The following is a 19322-nucleotide window of genomic DNA, read 5'->3' on the forward strand; positions in this document are numbered from 1 at the left end:
TCCATGGTTCACATATTAAGAAATAAAGTCATGGAGAGCTTATTATTTGCCCAAAGGAGTACAGAACTTAGAGAAGATCCACTGTTTTGATCTCATGTGCTGTACTGAATTAAATGAAGTCAAGTATGGATCGAATAGTCTGTTCCTTTATATCCTACCTTATTCTAGTAATGATTTAAGATCTTTTTCAGGAAATGTTATTATTTTTTATTTTGTAATTATCTGTTTAGTAGCTGCCCTTTATTGAGTACCTATCTACACTTATGTCTTGATGCTTTGCCCACAATTAATTTGCACAGTAATATTTCAAAATTAATATTATTGGACAAAAAGGAAGCAGAGGGTGGGACCAATTTGTCCAGAATCATACAACTAGTAAAAATTGGAGCTTGGATCTAACATAGTTTTGTACGATTATAATATTTCTTGTCAGGAAATACAAACATCAAATGAAAAGGCCAGAAAGGAGAATGTGTACAAAAATTAAAGGTTATAATAATGTATCATAGAATAAAATGAAAGTGAAGTCGCTCAGTCGTAAACCCATAGTAATCTACCTTCCCTGACTGACTAATGCTCTTTTATTAAAACATGCATTTGTTTTTGGCTGTGTGGCGTCTTCTGGTTGCGGCGAGGGGCTGTCCCTTTGTTGCGCTGCCCAGCCTTCTCACTGCAGGGGGCTGTCTTGTCGGGAGCAGGGGCTCTAAGTGCACAGGCTTCCGTGGGTGTAGCTCGGGGGCTCCAGGGCACAGGCTCAGTAGTTGTGGCACATGGACTTAGTTGCTCAGTGGCATGCGGGATCTTCCGGGATTAGGGACTGGACCCATGTCTCCTGCATCGCTAGGTGGATTCTTTACCACTGAGCCATCAGGGACGTCCGATACTGCTCTTTTTAACATACCAGTATTTGTTTACTGATTTAAGTGATATATAATACTTGTTAAATTGAATATATTGTTATTATTATTATTATTGATAATTCATATTGAATTCATATAGAAGCACCCACCTCTTAAAATACCTTGGTCGCTTACAATGATGTTGCTGCTGCTGCTGCTAAGTCGCTTCAGTCGTGTCCAACTCTGTGCGACCCCATAGACGGCAGCCCACCAGGCTCCCCCGTGCCTGGGATTCTCCAGGCAAGAACATTGGAGTGGGTTGCCATTTCCTTCTCCAATGCATGAAAGTGAAAAGTGAAAGTGAAGTCGTATCCGACTCTTAGCGATCTCATGGACTGCAGCCTACCAGGCTCCTCCGTCCATGAGATTTTCCAGGCAAGAGTACTGGAGTTACAGTGATGAGATGTTTCCAAATATTAACTGATATTTTCCCTAATCTGAAAAACAAAATCTCTCTGAAACGTGTGAATCATGCTTAGTAAGGGTAAATTATAACTGGAAGACTAATGGAAATCTTCAGCGTACTCATACTTGAGAATAACTGCAAATATTCTGCTTTTCTAATTCACATTTGAAAAAACATGCTATCTTAACATTTAATTAAAATAAGTAATTCGGGTTTTATTATATTTTAAATCTCATTTTTCATTTAACATATTCACTTCTATTATACTAGATATTTATAGAAAATTCTTAAATTCTCTTTTTGCAGGATGATACAAAGTTATCAATAAAATGTAGACTTTGCTGAATTGCGGTTTTACATTAGCTTACTTCATTTATTTTTTTATTGAGGTATAACTGACATACAACATTATATCAGTCAGATACAACCTATCTTTTTTAAAGTATATTAACCTACTTTAAATGTACAACTTTCTACTCTTTATTACAGTTCTTCAACAAGCACAAACCTTTTGTCTTAATTAAACCACACTAAATCCCCATTTCACATTCCTTAGAACCATTTATTATCAATAAAAAGCTATAGGACCCTACTTTTACAATTTTTTAGTTTGTAAAATTAATAGATTCAGAATTCTCTTGGCTATAAAAATTACTTAGAATTTATACATCTTCATTATGTAAAATATCATAGATCAATGCAAACCAGAAATCATTCATTTATCTGTAAAACCAATGAAAATTATATTTTATGTTTCTTATCTCATTTGCCTTGCTTCCATCTCCTATATCTTACCTTCTTGTAGTTCAGAGGAGAAAAGTAGGGTATATGGTTTTTCATATGACAATAGCTTTTATCTATTTATATTCATGAAAAAAATGTATTCAAATGAAAATATCAGGAATTTAACAAAGGGGTTAAAAAAATAAACAGTAAAACAACTCCATAAATAAAAAGTTGATGGCATAACTGGAAGACTTAAATGCAATTTTTTCTCATTATTAGTGTTTCTTCCCTGTGTAGTAAGTATTGGCTAGTTCTTAATCTGCTAACCAAGAGTGTATAGGTGTTGGGTACTTTATTATATTATAAAGGTATTTTTTAAAAATCATAATTTCACAGAGTTTTATAGAATGGCTATTATTTTTAATATTAATATAGAAAATGTTTAGCAATTTGAGAGACGGAAAGAACCAGAGCTGAACTTTTGTCTTCATCTCTTTTTGTCTAGATCCCACTGTGCGCCTAGCATTATTCAAAAACAATGAAAATAAAGTTTCTGTTACAAAACCACCAGAGAAAGCACAGCCCCAAAGAGACGGTTTCTTTGAAGGTATGATTTAATGACAGACATATAGAGAAATTAAAAAGATGAAAAATTGTCTTTAAAGAAAAATTTTAAACATCTTCGTTAGTCCTAAAGTACATATATAAAGATTTATGTATAAAACATAACTAAGTAAAAGTCAAAATGTGGTTCTTGGAGCTAAAATACTAACTTGGTATCTTGATTCATTAGCATGGTCATTTAGTATTTGTATTGTGGCATATATAAATTTAAATTCTTTGTATTTATGTGTGAAAATTATAATGCTATATCATTAGTGTTACTAACTTTATTTAAATTTTACACTGACAGACTATGTTACCTTGTATCAATTGAAGTGAATACATGTTGAAATTATATTCTAATATACTTACTGCCAATATATGCAAATTGCATTTAAACGTTATGAATTAAACTCTGGAATTTCAAATGTTTTAGTATATTTGTTGCTTGTCCAACTCACTTCTAGGATAAAAAACCTGCATACATAAGTGCAGTGGCAGATTGTATTCCCTGTTTCTACATTCAGAACAATTATGGACTTATTAAGCAGGAATATTTAAATGTAATAGAACAGCAAATATGACTTAAAACAAGTTTTCTGTTGCTTTTTCTTTAATATTAAAATGGTAATAATTTTCACCTATAGTTTTGGATTGTAATTTCTAATAGGAAAAAATAGAGTCAAAATATTTTGCATGGAAGTGAACTACTCAAAAATCTTAATACTTTGTCTTCTGAATGTTTTACCACTGGCACTACCTGGGAAGCCCTATCTTCTGTGTGTTTTAAATAAATCCTAAAAATTATGCATCATCATGGCATGACTGAAAATAGATACACTTTATGTTTCTATTCTGTAATGTCTCAACTAACGAAAACTGTGATAGCTACTAATTTTATATTTATTCAGAGATACCTTGCTAAGTCGAGGTAGAAGACATAGGGTCTAGAATTTCCTTTAAGCATATAGTAATAAAAATATACCTAGAAAGATAGACAAAGCAAATATAGCAAATCATGGAAATTGTTAGATCAGTAGATGATGGTATAAGGAAATTTGTTTTAACATCCAATTTTTTAAATAATTGAAATTCCTATAGCAAAACATTAAAAAAGGGATAACCATTGAATGTTTAAAAATCGATATTATTTCAAAAATGTTTATGGATTAGTATTTTAATAGAAATAAAATATACTTTCAATATAAAACAAGACCAGTTTTAATCGGGTTCATTTCTTTGTAACAGTCTCAGCTTCACTGTTTTTGAAAGGAAGAATAGAAATTCCGCTAAAGTAAATAACAACTCCATAGATCTTACCTGTTAAGTAGTAGCATCATTTCTTTAGGAAGGATATGCCTAGGAAGAAAGATAGGGCATTTTTGCCCTTTAAATTAACATGTACTTCAGAATCAGAAAGAAGGAATCTATCTCAACCTGCTCTGTGACGTATGAAAGGTGAATGTTACTATCAAGAATGGCATATAAGTATACACTGTATTTATTGACTTTTGTACTATAGTAGTGATAGAAATAAAATGGAACATTGCCAAATATGCTTTCTGATATGACATGCATTTTTGTTTTCTTTTCTCAGTATGAAATGTGTTTAGTTTACTTGCTTCTTTTTAAACCTCAAGTGCATTTGGAAGCATGTCATTAATTTCACTGAATGGTCTTTATGTGTGCGGATTATATTCTAGTGACTAATAGTTACTTTAAGGCTTTTTTTTTTTTTTAAGAATGGGCTTGGCAAAAATGTAAGTAGCAGAAAATTATTTTCCCTAATGTTTATTTCTGCCTGTTTTTTTAATGGGAAAAGAGTGAGGCAAAGATGATTTAATCATTTCCGGCCACATTGAACACCATGTTATCTTTAACTGCTGCTCTGGCCTCACCCACCTCCTAGTCACACATTCAGTATTTTCTGGCCGGTTAGAAGCCAGGCAGCTTCCAAGTTAGCTACCTGACTAACCACCGCTTCCCACTGGAGGGCGCGTTTTTAACCAGGTGTTCCTAGATACAATTCACAGAGTGTAAGATGCACCCTTTCTGAATATAATTTGATAAATGTCAATATATTTACAATTACCCAACAGAAATATAATTTTAATCTAATAAGTATCACCACAATCTAATTTTAAAACATGAGAAAAGCTGTTTTCCCTTAAAAAATTCAAACAAAATTAATTGAATATCTTACCCCCCCAAAAGTGAGGGATATCAGAATTAAATTTTACTGTAGATTGAATGATTCTATATGGAACACTTTCTCAATAGTGGAATAGTTGCATGCTAGCACTGTAATAATTTCATTGGCTTTGTTGGAATTAGATGATAGTATTGAGTTTTTTCTATAATGTAAAATATTTTATAAAACATCTGATTTTGTAAAAAAAATGTAAAACTACGTATCTACTTTTCAATATTGCCTATGTGGGGTTTGTATGATTCATCTTATAAATTTTACTAAAATGCTTTGATTATTTTTGTTGCCTGTATCTGGAGGTCACTAGCAAGACAGAGTGGATGGTAGTTATATCCTATTGGTCTGGGATTTAAAATATGCTTAAATTTAGGGAATATTTAACATGAAATGTCATTATATTAAATGACATGAGGTAAATAATTATATCCTATTAACAGACCATGTTTTATGAAATGTCCTTATATTTTGCTTTGTTCATGAGTCATTGGCAATTTTTGTCTAGCTGCCAGATTTAGACCCTTGACTCAGACCTAAAGGTTGAAGAATTTTTAACCACATCTGTTCTGAAAATAACTATGTGTCAGATACTAGTTAGTTTTTCCTATGATATGAAACTAAGAGCCTGAGCATTTTATAGATTCAACATTGATTTGCTTGATTTATTTGCTTATTTTTATTTATATTAATATCATGTCTGGTACCTGTCTTGGTTTATCCTATATCACCTATGATTTCTACTTAGGTTTCAATATCTGATCTTGCCTTAAAATTTGAAAAACTTTCTTAATTATTGCCTTAAATATTTCCCACCATGTTTCCTTTTTTGTTTGTTTCGAATGTTCAATTTGGAGCCTGATAACACTCTAGTGTAAAAAGAGGCATAGCTTGATAGTGGCTCAGAGGGTAAACACCCCACCTGCCAACGCAGAAAATACAGGAGACCCAGGTTTGATCCCTCGATTGGAAAGATTCCCTGGAGGAGGGCATGGCAGCCCACTCCAGTATGCTTGCCTCGAGAATCCCATAGACAGAGAAGCCTGGTGGGCTACAGTCCACGGGGTCACAAAGTGTTGAACATGACTGAACAATTAATACTTTCAACCTTTCACTTTCACAGGTGTAGATTCTATAGATAGTCAAACACAGTTTAAATCATGATTACTCCTTTTATTGACTGTGTGCCTGGGGACATTATTTAACTTCCCTGTGTAGCATTATTTTTCATTTGTAAAATTAAATACTAACAGTTTCTAGTTGTTGAGAATTACATGAGATTCAACTTGGGAAATGCTTGAAGTACACATTATATATACATAGTGGGTGCTCAAAACTTGTAATCTTTGGCAACAGTTACTTTTAAAGGATAAGTGTGGGGCTTCTTTTGTTTTGTTTTATTTGCAATTAGTAATATTCCATTACATTTCTTACTAGGTACTATACTATGAGTTCAACTTAAATTCTCTGATTCAGTCTTCCCAGAAGCTCTTATATGTTATGACTATCAATATTTTAGAGAGGAAACTGGTTTTGAGAGTTTGATAAGTAACTTGCCCAAGATCACACAAAGAGTATATGCCTAAAGGGAAATGGACATAATTTCTTTATCAAAACAAAGCTAGCAAAAATCAAACAAAATGAAAACATTAAGGAACACAGATTCTTGGGTTATCCTGTAATGTATACAAGTTTAGAATCAAAATATTTAAGAAAAAATTTAAAAACTGACCAAAACTCTGGGAAAAATAATTTTTTTAATTCCTTTCTAAGGGAATGGCTACCCACTCCAGTATTCTGGCCTGGAGAATTCCATGGACTGTATAGTCCATGGGGTTGCAAATAGTTGGACACGATGACATAACTTTCACTTTCACTATAGCTTGCGTTAATATAAATTAAGAAACAGTTTAGTGTCAAAATGGTGATAAATATGTTTTTTGCTATCTCATCTAGTTTCATTATGATTACCTAACATTATTAAGTACCAAATCTTTTAGATTCTAGGAGTATTTTCAAGCACCTATTCTAATTTTCATATAGATGAGAACCTCTCCATACAGACCAAAAGTAAACACTATATTTTTGTTTGATTTATCCCTCTTTTTCCAGTCATAACTGACATTTTAATTTTATTTTAATCATATTGAATACATTAAATTACTGCTCTAATTTGCTAAAACTTAAATTTGCTACTCCTGAAGCCAATGCCAAATTTGGACTTCCAGTTTTGGCCAAGAAAGGAAGCTAGTCAAGCAAGGGAGGAAAAAAAAAAATTGGATCTGGCCCAACAGCCTTCAAAAAGAGGCAGGTTCAGTCTTAGTTCCTCCAATCCCTAGAACAATTTCACTTCACTTTAAAGTCAGACTTTCATAATTCCCAGTTTGATGCTGTCATCACTAACATACTTTCTATTTTTCTTTAAAACTGAAGATTCACACATACCATATGTCTTTATATATCATAGAAGTTCAAATATTTTTGTATTAAATTTTTGAGTATTGAAGTCATTAAAAGACTTTAATGTCTATAATTTTTACTCCAGAGCATTTCTAATCAAACCATGTTCTCTTACAATATTTTCTGCATGATTACAAGCATTTTCTTCTCAAGCTTTCCTCCTTTTAATACCAGTTTAGAGCACAGAGTCACATTATGTATATTGCTTATTTGTTGGTCTTGTGTTACCATAGCTGTATAGAGTATTTGCTAATAGTGCCAACACAATTAGGTATTAAGAGCTGGCAAATTAATGCCGGTAACCAAAGACTACCTGGAAGGTATGCTCCTAACAAGAGACTTGCTTATAATTAAAACTCCCTAAATATATTTTAGGCACTATCATACTATTTGGTAGTATAACATTTGGAATCACTTCAACTTTCTACAGGAAAAAAAATGTGATTAGAGATTTCAGTCTAGTGAAGCATAAAACAAGCTGCAGTTTTAAAAAATATTTGTCTGTAGATAAGCGGAATTTTGGGGAATGGCAATCCATGACCAGAGAGAAGCTGATTAAACTTCCTAGGCTTTCCTGGTGGCTCAGACAGTAAAGAATCTGCCTACAATGCAGAAGACTCAGGCTTAATCTCTGGATTGAGATCTCCTGGAGAAGGGAATGGCTACCCACTCCAGTAATCTGGCCTGGAGAATTCCATGGACAAGGGAGCCTGGTAACCTATAGTCCATGGGGTTGCAAACAGCTGGACATGACTGAGGGACTAACACTTTTTTTCACTATCACAATATACCTAAGTAATTCATTTGTTACTTACATATATCCTATATAAGTACATAATATATATATACCTGACACATAGGCTGTATATATATTTCACATATATGATGTGTATGTGGATAAAAATGGAAAGGGATTTCATAATTTTTAGAGTTCTTTGAAAGGAACCCTGATATATAGGCTGTTGTATATTATTAGTTTATTTTTTATTTAAAAATACAAGAGGATTTCCACGTCTGGTAATAGAGGACTATTTAATTCAAACCACCTCTCCTTCTGAGAACAGCTTTAAAAGCTGGAAAATATAGTTTTAAAAAACACTAGTTGAAGTCATTCAAGAACTAACAAGTAAGTTAAGACTTATAAGTCAAGAAGGACATCTCAAGAACTGAGAAACTGAGCAAAACTTTTGATAATGTCACTACTCTTGGTGAACTGGGAGTTTTCTGCTAACCTGTTGCCAGAAACAAATATAAACCATGTCCCAAAACAGATAACATCATCTCAAGCTTTGAATTATCTCTACATTTTTTTTCCTGTATAATTTTTGGCACACGCTAAAGGGGGGAAAAAAAAGGCATAGAAGGAGAATGAAATATCACTGAACACCATGAGAAACAATAAACAACAGAAATTGAGCTAAGGAGATTTCAGATAATGAAGGCTTTAAAATGAAGACACATAATTTTAGGGGTATAGAATAAAAAATTTAGAATTTCAGGGTACATATTAAAGCTGTAAAAATATCTGAATGGCAAGTCGATGACTTAAAAGTAGCATAACTGAAATAAAGAACTCAGTGTGTGGGTTTAACCACAGATTAATCAAAACTTTAAGAGAGAATTACTGGAAGGACAATAGCTATGAAAAAAATATTAAAGTTGAAGCACAACATAAAAAAGAATGGAAAATACAGAAAAAAGAGACGTGAGATGCAGCAAAAATATCTAACACACATGTAATTAAGTTCAAGAAAAAGGTGAGAGAGAATGATATAGAAATAATATCTGAAGAGTTAGTATTTGAGGATTTACTAAGGTGAGGTAAAACCTCAATTTATGGATTCAAAAAATTCCATAAACTACCAAGAAAACATATACAAGGAAAACCCTACTGTAGCACACTACAGTAAAAGCACTAAAAAGCCAAAGATAAAGAGAAAAAAAAAATTCAGATCCATTAAAAAAAAAAAAGCTTATTACACATGAAAAGATGCTCAACATCACTCATTATCAGAGAAATGCAAATCAAAACAGCAATCAGGTACCATCTCATGGCTCCGATCCAAAAATCTACAAACAATAAATGCTGGAGAGGGGGCGGAGAAAAGGGAACCTTCCTACACTGTTGGTGGGAATGCAAACTAGTACAGCCACTATGGAGAACAGTGTGGAGATTGCTTAAAAAACTAGAAATAGAACTGCAGTACAACCCAGCAATCCCACTGCTGGGCATACACACCAAGGAAAACAGAATTGAAAGACATGGATACCCCAATGTTCATCGAAGCACTCTTTATAATAGCCAGGACATGGAAGCAACCTAGATGTCCATCGGCAGATGAATGGATAAGAAAGCTGTGGTACATATACACAATGGAATATTACTCAGCTATTAAAAATAAATTTGAATCAGTTCTAATGAGGTGGATGAAACTGGAGCCTATTATACAGAGTGAAGTAAGTCAGAAAGAAAAACACCAATACAGTATATTAACGCATATATATGGACTTTAGAAAGATAGTAATGATGACCTTATATGAGAGACAGCAAAAGAGACACAGATGTAAAGAACAGACTTTTGGACTCTGTGGGAGAGGGCGAAGGTGGGATGATTTGAGGGAATAGCATTGAAATGTGTATATTACCATATGGGAAATAGATTACCAGTCCAGGTTTGATGAATAAGACAGGGTGCTCAGGGCTGGTGCGCTAGGATGACCCAAAGGGATGGGATGGGGACGGTGGTGGGAGGGGGGTTCAGGATGGGGAACACATGTATACCCATGGCTGATTCATATCAATGTATGGCAAAAACCACTACTGTAAAGTAATTAGCCTCCAATTAAAATAAATTGTTTTATTTTAAAAAAGGAAAAAAAAAGTTTATCTTCCAAGTAGCAATAATAATGAAGCTGGTTTATTAATAGAAGTTAGGAAAGTCAGAAGACAATTATTAAATATCATATGCTCCCAAAAGTCATGGGTAGAAGCTCTAAATCTCAATCTTACTTTGGAGAAAAGGCCTTTTAAGGAGTTAATTAAGATTTAATGAGGTCAGATGAGTGGGGCCTCAATCCAATAGAACTGATAATTTTATTAGAAGAGGAAAAGACACAAGGAGTGTATACATAGACAGAGGAAAGGTCATGTGTGGACACAGCAAGAATGTGGCCATCTGCAAGCCAAGGAGAGAGGCCTCTGGAAGGCTCAGGTTGCCAACAACCTTGATCTGGGACTTCTAGGCTCCAAAACTGCTGCTGCTGCTGCTGCTAAGTCGCTTCAGTCGTGTCTGACTCTGTGCGACCCCATAGACAGCAGCCCACCAGGCTCCCCGGTCCCTGGGATTCTCCAGGCAAGAACACCGGAGTGGGTCACCATTTCCTTCTCCAGTGCATGAAAGTGAAAAGTGAAAGTGAAGTCGCTCAGTCGTGTCTGACTCTTCGCAACCCCATGGACTGCAGCCTACCAGGCTCCTCCGTCCATGAGATTTTCCAGGCGAGAGTACCGGAGTGGGTTGCCATTGCCTTCTCCAGGCTGGAAAACTGTGAGAACATGTATCTCTGTTTAAGTACTCAGACTGAGGTATCTTATTATGGCAGCCCAAGCTGACTAATATACAATGTAACGACACCTTCAAAGTGCTAAAAGAAAGTAAGCTTCACCATGAAAGTCTATACCCAACAAAACTTAAAGCAGAAGCAAGAGACACAGTTATAGAGAACAAGTATATGGATAGCAAGGGAGAAAGAAGGCAGGTGGTAGGATTTGGGAGATTGGGATTGACACTTATATACTATGTATAAAATAAGTAACTAATGCTTTCCAACCATGGTGCTGGAGAAGACTCTTGAGAGTCCCCTGGACAGCAAGGAGATCAAACAGGTCACTCCTAAAGGAAATCAACCCTGAATATTCCTCAGAAGGACTGATGCTGAAGCTGAGGCTCCAATACTTTGTCCACATGATGTGAGGAGCTAACTCACTGGAAAAGACCCTGATGCTGGAAAAGACTGAAGGCAAGAGGAGAAGGGCACAACAGAAGATGAGATGGTTGGATGGCATCACCAACTCGTTGGACTTGAGTTTGAACAAGCTCTGAAAGTTGGTGATGGACAGGGAAGCCTGGCGTGCTGCAGTCCATGGGGTTGCAAAGAGCTGGACACGACTGAGTGACTGAACTGAACTGAGAAACTAACACATCATTGTAAAGCAACCATATTCCAGTAAAAATTAATTTAAAATAAATAAATGGAAAAAGAAAGAAAGAAAGCAGGGCACTCATGCCACCCAGCTCTCTACCTGCTGCTTTGTGCAGTCATAAGGAAAATAAGGATGATGTCTGGATTCCTGAGCCAAAACTTCAGAGACAAAATGGGGGAGGAGAGTGTCTCTGGGAGAAGCTCCTGGCACCTTTTATCTGTGTTGTCCCTTGTTCCCTAAAAGAATCCTCTCTGTCCACATGTCTGCTACATGTTTACTTTCTACACTGGACACTTCCTGTATTTCTGGGATAGCTAATAATCCTATCAAGGTGTCAGATTAATTATTACTATATCTTAGAAAGTTCATCATTGAGGACTGCAGGTTTTTATCTAAAGAAGGCTACATGAGATAAGGAGGTAACAATGGAATTGGACTGAGAAGACTCCAGATGATCTTGCGTAAATACTCACTGGCCATATGCTCCATGTCTTTGTTTTCTTCTGTAAAGATTGGAAGCACAAATCATTACTTCTCATGATGTTTTGAAAATTAAATGATAATCCAAGGTCTTCCAGGTAAAGATGATGGATCTGAAAACCCTCACCAATATATGACCATGAAATGATTGACATCACACACTTGCTTTATCCTCCTAATAAGTTAATTTACAGTTTCTTATCAGTTTTATAGGTGCCCTCTAGATGTAAGCACACAAATGAAGATTCTTAAACATCTGAACTTTTGAACTGTGGTGTTAGAGAAGACTCTTGAGAGTCCCTTGGACTGCGAGGAGATCTAACCAGTCCATCCTAAAGGAGATCAGTCCTGAATATTCATTGGAAGAACTGATGCTAAAGCTGAAACTCCAATACTTTGGCCACCTGATGCGAAAAACTGACTCATCAGAAAAGACCGTGATTCTGAGAAAGATTGAAGGTGGGAGGAGAAGGGGACAGCAGAGGATGAGATGGTTGGATGTCATACCGACTCAATGGACATGAATTTGAGTAAACTCTGGGAGCTGGTGATGGAGAGGGAGGCTTGGCGTGCTGCAGTCTATGGGGTCACAAAGAGTCGGACATGACTGAGCGACTCATCTAAACTAAACTGAAACATCTGAAAGAAACTTTTAAGAAAAAGTAACAAATGCAGTCAACTTCAGGTGAAAAAAATCTTCAAAAATACCATGAATATTTTTAGAGACAAGAAAATATTGCATCCATGAAATAAGAATGAGATGCTATGATAAGAAAGAGGGAGTTCAGAGAACTAAAAAATGTCTTTGAAAATAAAAATATGGTATCAAAAATATCTTGACAAAAGATAAAGTTAGAAGATAGTGTTAAAGAAACTTCCCAGAAACTGGAGCAAAAATACAGTGACAAGAAACATGAGAGAGAACATAAAGAAAAGAGACTTAGTCCAGGAGGTCCAGCCTTAGTAATTGATAGTGGTTCCAGAAAGAACACAATGACAAATAGATGGAAGGAAGCTGTCAGAGAAATCATTCCCCACAATTCCCCAAACTAAGGGAACTTCTAGTTTCCAGATCATGTTAGGAAAATGAATAAAATTAAAATCACCTTTGTAGCACATCTTAGAAGATGTCATAAAACCAGGGACAAAGGAAAGACTTTAAAAGTCCTCCAGAAAGAGAAACAGATCTTATGCAATGGATCAGTTATCTAAAAGTCACTGGACTTTCCCACATTAATCCTGAAACCTAAAGGATGATGGAATAGTATATTCAACATCATTGGGCAAAGTTATTGTTAACCCAGAAATCTATAAGTGAAAAAAAAATAGTGAACGTATTAGCTGCTAAGTCATGTCAGACGCTTTGCAACCCCATGGACTGTAGAGCGCTAGGCTCCTCTGTCCATGGAATTCTCCAGGCAAGAATACTGGAGTGGGTAGCTATTCCCTTCTCCAGGGGATCTTCCCAACCTGGCTTTCCCTCACTGCAGGCAGATTCTGTACCATCTGAGCCACTAGGGAAGTCCATAATTCTATAAACAGGTGAATTATTAATAAAATTAAAAATATAAAAGCATATCAAGTCTTAATGTATCTCCCTTGCAGCCTTGGTCTGGACGCTACTGGATTAACCACTCCACAAAGATGGAGAGGTAAACCATGAAAAAGAGCACATGAAACGTAATGAGAGAAACAAAGGGATGGCGAAGAGCGATCCCAAGATGAGAGCACACACAGGGTTCAAGAGTAGATACCCTATGCTGACAGACAACGTCTTTGAGGAGCAAATATTTTTTTCATTGTCTCGTCATGAACATGCTCCAACATATTCAATAGGAGATACAGTGCTCAGGAAAAGAGGTTGGGAATGACCTCTAGACATGTCTGTGGAGGCTTCCCTGGTAGCTCAGCGGTAAAGAATCTGCCTGCCAATGCAGCAGACGCTGGAAACTCAGGTTCGATCCCTGGGTCAGAAATATCCCCTGGAACAGGAAATAGCAGTGCACTCTGGTAATTCTTGCCTGGGCAACCCCATGGATAGCGGAGCCTGGTGGCCTATAGTCCATGGGGTCGCCAAGAGTTGAATACGAGTGACTGAGCATGTACATGTGGATGTGTGTGTAGAATGCTAATTCATGAATCTGCGGTAGATGCACCCTTCTAACAGAGAATTTGAACACTGACGACAGTACAAAGGAAACTAACTAGATGTAAAAAATTGGTTAACTAAATGATCAGTTACACTAGGAAGGAAATGTAATCCGTAACTGTTATGCTATTTTTTTTTCTATTAGAAGCTGTATGTTTTGAATTCAAATCAAAAGTTAAATGAATGAAATGTAATAGGCTTCACACAACACTAAATTTACCTAACTTTAAGGAAAGAAAATGGCAACCCACTCTAGTGTTCTTGCCTGGAGAATCCCAGGGATGGGGGAGCCTGGTGGGCTCCTGTCTATGGGGTTGCACAGAGTCGGACACGACTGAAGCAACTTAGCAGCAGCAGCAGCAGCAAGGAAAGACAAAGGAGAAGAGACCTCAAAACCTGTTGAGTATAATGAGGACATTGTGACATCTGGGCACAACCCGTGGTGTCCTAACCATTCCATTTGGCACTTAGGAAATGTGTGGGCATGAGTCGAGTCAAGTCTGTGAGTGTGTAGATAAAATGAGTTAAAGCAATCCATCATCTCTGATGATCCCAGCAGATTTTACTGTTAATTAGTCATATAGTCTTCTCAGGTATATGATCAGCTAGTAACCCAGTGCATTGGCAAGTATATAGCTAGAGTTCAGTTGCATTTTATCCATATTGGTTACTTATAGCCCAGTAAACAATCTCAATAATGAGGGCTTGGTCTGGTACAGCTAAATTCTCATTTATTGGATTCAGTAGAGATTAAATTCTAACAATTACTTTACTGGAGGATTAAATCCTCACACTTCCTTGCAACTATAGGAAAACCATAGAACTAGCTATTAAACCTTCCTGGGTCGCAAAGTCAGACACGACTAAGCTACTGAACTGAACTGAACTGGGCTTCCCCAGCGACTCAATGGTTAAGAATCCAGAATCCGCCTGCAGTGCAGAAGATACAGGAGACACAGATTCAGTCCCTGGGTTGGGAAGATCCCCTGGAGGAGGAAAATGGCAACCCACTCCAGGATTGTTGCCTGAAAAATCCCACTGATTAGAGGAGCTTGGAGGGTTACAAAGGGTCGCAGAGTCAGACATGACTGAGAAAATAACACATACAGCACCCATGGCTCATATTTAAGGCACAGGTATAAATGATATTTACATTATCATAAATAGTTAAATATTAAATTGTGATCTCGCCAAAAAATTGTTATTTGTCTAAGAAATGGGAAAATGAAGTATATGTGTTTATGGTAGACATGTTATAAAAGGACTAAATCTTTCTCTTTTCTCTTGTGAGGCCAAAAGGTAATATACAGAAATTTCAAAAATGAAAACATCAAGATATATGCAGGCCAGCAGTGGAATAAAAGACCAATGTGATTGAATATAATTGCCTTTAGGTATAAATTGAGAATGGAACTCAGACTTATTTCCTTGTCTTTCCTATTTAACCTAGCAACACATCTTTATTGAATATCTATCATGTGCTTGGCATTGTGTAAGGAGGTGAGGATACAGTGGTGAATGAAATAAACACAGGCCATAAGTAATGGGGTTCACTGTCTGACAGAAGCAGGGAAGAGGGTGACTGACATTTATTAACATTCATGTAAGTGTATAAGTGCCAACAAAGGTCCGAGTAGTCAAGGCTGTTGTTTTTCCAGTGGTCATGTATGGATGTGAGAGTTGGACTATAAAGAAAGCTGAGCACCATAGGTTTTGAACTATGGTGTTGAAGACTCTTGAGAGTCCTTTGGACTACAAGGAGATCCAATCAGTACATCCTGAGGGATATCAGTCCTGAATATTCATTGGAAGGACTGATGCTGAACCTGAAACTCCAATACTTTGGCCACCTGATACGAAGAACTGACTCATTGTAAAAGACCCTGATTCTGGGAAAGATTGAAGGTGGGAGGAGAAGGGGATGATAGAGGATGAGATGGTTGGATGTCATCACCGACTCAATGGACATGATTTTGAGCAAACTCTGGGAGCTGGTGATGGACAGGGATGCCTGGCGTGCTGCAGTCCATGGGGTCACAAAGAGTCAGACACAACTGAGTGACTGAACTGAAGTGTATAATGACACATCAGAATAAAGTTCTATTGAGGAAAAGTAAGGGAAACTCATTATGAATTTGGGGAAGAAGTGACTCTAGAACTGAATTTGAAGATTGGGTAGGAGTAACTAGACGAAGAGAGAAGTTGTGGATAAAGAGTGTTCCAGGCCAAAGTTGGGCCTAATGAAAGACTCGGAAGATAGGGTAGCCTTGGCCATTAAAGGAATTGAAAGAAGGCTGGTTTGGCCAGAGAACAAGAAGTCAGATAAAGCTGGAGAAGTTGGCAGGGGACAGAGCAACTTTATATCTTAATTTTTTGGAGGGGAGGTATTAATCTTTTTATTGGAATAGCACCACTGACTCAATGGGCATGAATCTGAGCAAACTCTGGGAGGTAATGAAAGACAGGGAAGCTTGTTCAGTCCATGTGGTCACAAAGAGTCGGACCCAACTTAATGACGAACAACAACTGCCGTACAGTGAAATGAATCAGATATATGTATTCCTATGTCCCCTCCTTCCTGAACCTCCCTTTCACACCTACCCACAACCCACCCATCTAGGTCACCACAGAGCACTGAACTGGGTTCTCTGTGCTAAACAGCAGGTTCCCACTAGCTATCTATTTTATAGATGGTAGTGTAAACATCAGTGTAAATCAAAACTCCAGTGAGGTACACCCTCACACTGATGAGAATCGTCATCATCAAAAAATCTGCAAATAATAAATGCTGGAGAGGGGGCAAAGAAAAGAGAACCCTCTTGCACTGTTGGTGGGAGTATAAATTGACACAGTCACTGTGGAGGACAGAGAAGTTTTAATTTGTCCTTATTAGCCCATGTCAAGGATTTGGCTTTCTGTATTCCAAGAACAATAGTCGTTATAAGCAGACGATGAAATGGTGAGATGTGTTCTTCAAGTAATGATTATGAAACATGTGGTATGGAGAACAGATAGAAAGGAAACAGGAGTGAACGTGATGAGAAAAGTTAGGAGGTCAGTGCAGTAGTCCAGCATGGAGACGGTAGCCTGGAGCAGGCTGAACACGGTAGACATGAAGATGTAAGGGGAAAGTAGAGAAGCAGCAATCACAAGGTATGAGTGTGTTTTAAGTCGTGTGCCCAGTCGTGTCTGACTCTTGGCAGCCGCATGGACTGTAGCCTGCTGGCTCCTCTGCCCATGGAATTTTCCAGGTAAGATTACTGGAGTGGATTGCCATTTCCTACTTCAGGCGATCTTTCCTACCCGGGGACCAAACCCACGTCTCTTGCACCTCCTGTGTTGGCAGGCAGTGCTACCACCTGGGAAGCCTGTGTTTGAGTTATTTCTCACCTATTGAATGAAAAGAATAATACTCATCCCATAGAGCAGTTGTGAGGAGCGAAACCATTGCTTAGCCTAGCATTCAATATGTGGCAGCAATCATTTTTATTCCCTTTGACATTCCAAACTTCACTATAACTCTCTCCTTAAATAGTGGTCTCGCTCTCTTTCAAGGCTAAACTTTTCATCCTTGCTGTGGATGTTACTCTGCAGATCCTGTGATGTTCTGACGTTCAGTTGTTGTCTGCCTTGTTTCTTAAATTTCTGCCTGTATTATATCTATTGTTAAAAGTCAGCCTGTGAATAAGTTTCATCTTTATTATTGAAAATGTGATGCTACCTCCTTTTCGAGCCACTACCCCATCCATCCATCTCTCTTTTTTATCAGCCTTCTTAGGCAGTCTAGTTAGTATCTTCATTTCTCACCTTCTGTTTATTGAGCATTTTTTATTCTCTTAAAAAAACATTTTTTAGCTTCTGCTTTCTTTTTTTGTACTTGAGGCTGGAAGCAGAAGTAAAAATCAGGTCTTGATTTAGAAACTCAGCCTAACAAGAGGCAAACTAATAAACTGAAATTTATAATCTCATGTACAGTCCTTTCGTAAAGCTCTGCAGAGTGTATATTCTGGTCACATTCTCATCATTGTACTCAAACTACCTTCATTACAGTAATCAGTGTTAACCTCTTAATTGCTGAACTCAGGAGCCTCTTTTGCACCCTCTTTCTATTTGCCATTTATTTGGGAATTTCTCTCCTTAGAATTTTTCTCCCGTTACACACTCATTCCAGTTCTCTCCTGGTTCTCCTAGTTATCTTACTGCTCCTCTTTATTTGTCTTCTCTGCCTATTTCTGTTCCTAAAAGAGAAGCATCCCTTAAAGTTTTGTGTGTGTCTGATATTCTATGTTCAATCCACAGATTTATTTACAAAGACAACAGAAATTTGCTTGGCCAGACATTATAGTAGGTGAGGGGATACAAAGATGAGTAGACATAATTTTGCTTTTAAAAAACTAGCCTCGAGTCCAGTTGATGAGACATATAAATAGGCAAAAGAAAACATCATGGAGGTACAGATCAGACCTGTTCCCAAGATGTGAAAAGATCAAGAGTATAACACCTAATTCTCTCATATAACTTATGTTTACAGGCAGTGACAACTAAATATCCACCTCCATCCTTCACCCTTTGATTTTATCCCGGGCACTTGAAACCCAGTATGTCTGATATGATGTGTATATGTACATTCCACTCCACCCACCTATTTGATCCTTTTTGCTGTCTCTGTTAGGAGCATCAGCCGTCATCCACTCGCTTAACCTAGATAAATGAGAATCATTCTTAATTCTGTTCACTTTTGCATTTGTTAAGTGTAGGCACTACCCCCGCATCAGCCATGGCCTGCAGTGTCTCTTGCCCTGAAATATTGTCACGGTCACCTTTTTAATATTCACACATCTCTTCATGTTACCAATGCTATCTTCTGTACTTGCACAGCAATGACTTTCTAAACTGTGATTCTTCCCACAGCACACCGCTGTTTAAACTTCACAGTGTCTTTCTGTTTCCCCTAGTACAAATTCCAAGGTCTTAAATGTACAATACCCTTTACATACTGTTCCCAGCATACCTTTCCACCTTGTATCATTTCTCCCCCCAATACTCTGTAACGATATTGAACTACTTCAGTATATCCCCAACTATAATAGAGTGCTTGTTCTTTCCAAAAAATGCCCTGCTCTTCATATTTGCATGCCACTTTCTTTATCTTTAATGCTTTTCCTCACCTTTCTAGTTTCAGACGTTTACTTATC

The 19322-nt window shown here is 37.0% G+C and overlaps 1 protein-coding gene across 1 annotated transcript in view; it reads left to right on the forward strand.

The window, feature by feature from the left end:
* The window catches only part of LRRIQ1 (leucine rich repeats and IQ motif containing 1), a 229163-nt gene that overhangs the window by 142317 nt on the left and 67524 nt on the right, over positions 1 to 19322 (forward strand). The window contains exon 23 of the mRNA XM_069584152.1: positions 2537 to 2638. Within this exon, the coding sequence (XP_069440253.1) occupies positions 2537 to 2638 (102 nt within the window). The remainder of the gene's footprint in view (positions 1 to 2536; positions 2639 to 19322) is intronic.

This window comes from Ovis canadensis, chromosome 3 (genome assembly GCF_042477335.2).
Source record: "Ovis canadensis isolate MfBH-ARS-UI-01 breed Bighorn chromosome 3, ARS-UI_OviCan_v2, whole genome shotgun sequence".
Lineage (NCBI taxonomy): Eukaryota > Metazoa > Chordata > Mammalia > Artiodactyla > Bovidae > Ovis > Ovis canadensis.